Raw genomic sequence first — 5,365 nt, forward strand, 5'->3', positions numbered from 1 at the left:
TGTTTGGGACCTAACTCTAGATAATTCACTTCTAATGTTAAGTGACTCTCTTGAATTCCGTCAATTATTTGTTCACACATTCAGCAAAAACTCTCTATCGATTAAGTTTCAACCTCACAATATGAATTAAATTAAGCTCGATAAAAATATGCAAGATTTCGTAATGAGTTGGTTTTTTGGAAAAACCTCTTTCCATTATTCTCCTAACTAGGTTAATCAACAATTCAACTAGTCTCTTTCGATTACTAAGAAGAATTAATGAATTTACTCAGCAAACGATAAGACAAAATTATCACAAGTTATACCTCTCTTGATTACATGAACTATTGATTATAGATGAAACAATTTAAAACAACCAAAACAATTCAATAAATAAACTAGAGTTATAATGCACAAACAAATGTCAATACACCAAATCCATAAAACCCTAAAGAGAACTACTCCATAGACATGGAGTAATTCATCACAATGAAGTTTAAAGTAAAGAAAAACATAAAACAATCCAAACATGTGTCTTGAGTTGGAATTGAGTGATAGATTCCTTGTGCTCTTGTTTCTCAAACTTCTCCTTAGCCTCCTTAGGTATTAGATGCGTCACAATACCCAAAATACCATTTTTCCATGTATATATGCCAAGTAGGGTCGGGCCCAAGCGAAAACACATTTTTCTACGCTAAATAGGACACTTTCCGGAGTTAGACGTGCGCGGCCGCGCACCTGGGAGTGTGCTCGCGCATATGGCCGTGCATTTTACACCACATTCTGCCTCCAATGCTTGCCTAGTGCATGACTAATGCACGCTCGCGCACCTGGGTGGCTTCTTGCTCGATTCTCCATTTTGTTCTTTAAGAGCACTATCGTCCGTTGATCCCCGAACACTATCCCATCTTAATTTCTTATGATTTTACTCAGACTTCAATGCTCCTTAATATCTTGATTTCATTCCATAACATATACATAGCTCAAAATCATGCCTACAAGGCATAAAACACACAATTAGTGCAAAACACTAGCGATTAAAGTTTCACCTCAATTAAAGTGCAGTAAATTAGAATGCAATAAGAAACTAAACACAAGATTATAGCCAACCATCAACACCCCACACTTAAACCATTACTCGTCCTCGAGCAATCAAACTACACTTCATATTGACACGACCTTATCAAACAACTCTCATAACTCATCACACAAAGAATATTTAAAATAGGTTAAGCACAATAGTGTAACTTCTTCACCTCAAGAATTGACTCACAAGTACCACGCATTAATCATAACTTACTCACTTACTCTAACATAGAGGTCAACGCCATTACCTTTTCTTCATGAATCATGTGCCCTCACACAACAATAGAGAGTAGTTACACACATAATAAAATTTAAGAACAATCAGCAAACTCAAAATAGAAAGAAGTCGCTCACTCTATGAAACAACATTCATATGCCACAAAATATGCATTATAGGCTTTCCTGTAGTGTCCTACTCTACTAATTCGTGTGCATTCAGTCAAGGATCAAGTAGGACTTTTAACTAGTTGTAATGAAGGTTGCGGGATGTGTTGGATACATTTAGCTATAAGAGTGACTACATCTCCCTAAACACTTTTACTACATACACTTTTACATTTAAAACCCCAAACTTAAGTCAAACCATAACTCCACCTTCGCATCAACATACATCAACTCCTAATTATTTAAGAACAATTACATCAAGAGTCACCATTATCAAAGAATATTTTTAACACCAATACAACTGTTCTATTCTTTCTTTTTCAATTCAAGTTGCTCTTACTTTTTTAAAAAAGTGCACCTTTCTTGTTATTTCATTAGTTCCAATCAAAATCCAAACAAAACACCCCACACTTCAGCTTTTACAAAGTTCATAACAATTTCAAGAACTGACGAGAGGTAACAAGGTTCAAATAGATGGTCAATTCAAACAAATGGGAAAGGCTTGTAATGTGGTTGCCAAAGAAACAGGATGATGGGATCAAAGGAGTTAACTAAGATACATAATATTTAGGTGGATAAAATCATATAACTGGCTGAACAAATAAATGCTTATATCACTTCCAAGACAAAATAAAGCTATTATTTCGCTTTGCAAACACACGGGGCAAGTAATAGACATCAAATGCAATGCACAGAATAACACAAAGACCTCACACACACATGACACATAACTCACTCAGGATCAGACTATCAAGATATTCTAGTCAAAGCAGTTAAACAAAGTTAAGATCATACAATTTAATGTATTTATACAAGAGTAAAAAACTGAGCCTAGGCGTCACAACTAAAGCACTCACTATTATTAAGGGGTAACAAAGTCAAGAGATATTGCTTCAATTCACATCATAAGCACAAGGTTTCCTAATCCTAAAAATAAAGTAAAAAACTAACTACACCCGGTTCAAACAAAACCCTTGGAAAAGAATAGTCGCACAAAGAAAAACCATGGGGGAATTCATACACTAGCCAACAAAAGAAAATCTTTGTCTTTTTCCTTCGGTTTACATCTCTCAAGAAACACGTCGATATGATATCCATCATTGTGAGACATAAAAAATTTTAATTTTTTTTTTCAATATTTTCTAACTACTAAGAAGGGGAGCCTTGGCATAACTGGTAAAGTTACTTCCATGTGACCAGGAGGTCATGGGTTAAAGTAATGGAAATAAACCCTTGCATAAATATAGTGTAAGTTTGTCTACAATAGACCGGTGTGGTTTGGCCCTTCCCCGGACCCCGCGCATAGCGGGAGCTTAGTATACCGGATTGCCCGTTTTTTTATAACAACTAAAAAACAAAAACTAACGCATAGACATACAACTTGCATTTATCCCCCACCCCACACTTTAAGTTGTTACATGTCCCCATGCCATACAATTATAAAATGTAAGGTAGAGGAAACTTTCCTGAATCTGTAGTCGGGTTCCATTCTCCTTGCCTGAACTAGTGCACACATCCGTGCAGAAAGCTTCGACTCTGCCTTCATAGGTTACACCGCATACTTATCTTTCTCATTCACTGGAGAATTCTCTTTTGAACTCTTCACCTTCCATTCAACACTTGCAGCTGGTTTCTCCTTTCTCACCCACGTTTCTACATTCATCTCGAAAGTCACATTCTCCTCATCCACTCTAAGCATGAGTTTTCTATCATATATGTCTAATATCCCTCTACCCGTTGCTAAGAATGGTATTCCTAAAATGAGGGGTGCCTACTTATTATCCTCCATCCGCACTACTATGAAATCAACAGGAAATACAAACTTACCTACCCGCACCAAAACATCTTCCACTACCCCCTCGGGTATTATAGACGTTTGGTCTGCTAGTTGTAAAGATACGGGTGCCGACCTTATCTCTTCAATCTCATTTTCTAGCTTCCTGTAAATATATAAAGGCAATATATTAATTGAGGCAACAGAACCACGTAAAGATTTATCAAAGTTAAGATTGCCTAAAGAGTAGGGTATAGTAAAACTCCCTGGATCGCTACACCTTTGTGGAAATTTGTTTTGCAAGATTTCACTACAATGCTCTGTGAGCTTCACTACCGATGTCTCTTCCATCTTCCTCTGCTTGGTAAGGATCTCCTTTAATAACATTGCATAAGCTAGCATTTGTGAGAGGACTTCAGTGAAAGGCAGGTTTACATTAACCTGTCTCAGCATCACTTGAAATCTCTCAAATTGCTTGTCTATCTTTTCTCTATATAGATTTTAGGGAAAAGGTAGAGCAAGCATATGCTCGCTCACATCATGTTCATCCCTTCTTGATGTTTTTTCCTTCTTATTTTTCTCTACTGCATTTTTTCCTTTCTTCTTCTTATCAATCTCAATTTTCAGCTCCTCCCCACTTTCTTTTTTAGGTATCACCCCTTTTTGGACTTGAGCGGGTTATTTCTATAGTTGCCCGCTTCTCAATGTCACAAAGTTTACCGTTTCTATAAGATTCTTCTAAGTATCAGCCGGGAGAGTTCCTACATTTCTCTCAGACAATAGCAATTTGTCACACTTGCATCTCCATATTCCGCAAACCTGTGCCAAGTTCCTTGATAGCTCCACCATGAAAATTGTTTACCTTGAAAATGGTAATACCAATTAGATTTGATTCAGTGGTTCTAAAAATATGTTATTTATTTTTATGCTAGTTCTTAGGTAGTAGATGCTAAGTGTGAGACTAGAGAATAAGATAAGAGCTTGAAAATAGAACGCTACACAAGCCGAGTTGTTGAGGATCGAGGCCTCGAGCTGGCCTATACTGGGACTTGTCCTTGGGGTTAAGCTAATGAGCTCGACTGGAGCTGATTGATGAAGAACTAACAGTTTTAGGAGATTTAATGAAGGCTCTTTATGTCCAATGTTGAGTAATAAATGAAGAACACATAATGAAACACAATAAATGTAAGCAATAAATCAAAGAAAAGACAATAGAGAGTGTTTAAGTTAGAGAGCAGAGAATGTTCTTATTGTTGTATTGAATATCATGTGTGCAATAAATAGAAAGGATACCCTTTATATAGGAGGGAGAATCCCAACATATTACATATATATATTTATTACAACGATATGCGGCTGGTACAACCATTTAATTCCATGGTACAGGCTTGTACTATTATTATGGACTTGATCAACTCTAACCATTTCCTTGGGAATCTCCCACTCATTCATCATAGCCGCCAATTTGCTCTACCCCAAGATCGAGTATAGGGAACACTCGGGGTCGGGGCTCGAATTGTACCACGGGCCTTATAAAGACGGTCTATGGGATGTCACAATGATCATAAAATCGGGTTCTCCAATTTTAGTTGTATACAGATAGTCCCTGCGTTTCTTAGAATAGAATGATAAGAAACTTCCTTGAATTCCTGCTTCTTTGATATTCCCATTATGACATCACTTTATCAAAGCATTCAATGCCATGACTCAAAGGCTGTGCAGCGGTTGCTATCAACACGATTATCGAGAAGCCCTACAAACCATCATTGGTTCAACCTTTTCGCTCCTCAAACATCGCCTAAACGGCTGCTATAAATACTTCAATTTTTTTTGCCATTCACATTTATACAACATCAAGTTTTTATGGCTAAGTTCACAGCTTTCTGCATCCATCTTCTTCCTGTGCTTACTTCTTCATCATCTTTCTTAGAAACCCTTTTTATAATTATGGCTAGAACCTCTACAATGGTACCTCAGGCTGAGGGTGCCGCTTACTCATCACGCCCGTCCAAGGGCAAACCAAAAATACCTCCGACTATTGAGCAACGTACCCCCAACCACTTCGATATAGTTTCTGATTTTTCCATCGAAAATACCACTTATCTCGGTATATCAGTGTGGTAACCGATACGCAGAGAGTGA

At 37.3% G+C, this 5,365-nt stretch overlaps 1 protein-coding gene across 1 annotated transcript; it reads right to left on the minus strand.

Annotated features, from left to right (window-relative positions):
* Positions 1–2,998: 2,998 nt before the first annotated feature.
* LOC104222803 (uncharacterized) lies at positions 2,999–3,676 on the minus strand. The gene is made up of 2 exons (XM_009774101.2): positions 3,277–3,676; positions 2,999–3,189 (listed from the first exon to the last, which is right to left on the minus strand). Exons 1-2 carry the CDS (start codon positions 3,674–3,676, stop codon positions 2,999–3,001), a joined length of 591 nt encoding a protein of 196 aa, XP_009772403.2.
* Between the last annotated feature and the right edge of the window lie 1,689 nt (positions 3,677–5,365).

This window comes from Nicotiana sylvestris, chromosome 3 (assembly GCF_000393655.2).
Source record: "Nicotiana sylvestris chromosome 3, ASM39365v2, whole genome shotgun sequence".
NCBI classification, from domain to species: domain Eukaryota; kingdom Viridiplantae; phylum Streptophyta; class Magnoliopsida; order Solanales; family Solanaceae; genus Nicotiana; species Nicotiana sylvestris.

Excerpts from the sequence above, each read along its gene's own strand:
- LOC104222803 (XM_009774101.2), bottom strand. The coding sequence starts at position 3,676 with ATGCTGAGACAGGTTAATGTAAACCTGCCTTTCACTGAAGTCCTCTCA. Across the intron at positions 3,190-3,276 it reads AGATGTTTTGGTGCGGGTAG|CAACGGGTAGAGGGATATTA; the intron begins GTAAGTTTGTAT and ends TACCATTCTTAG.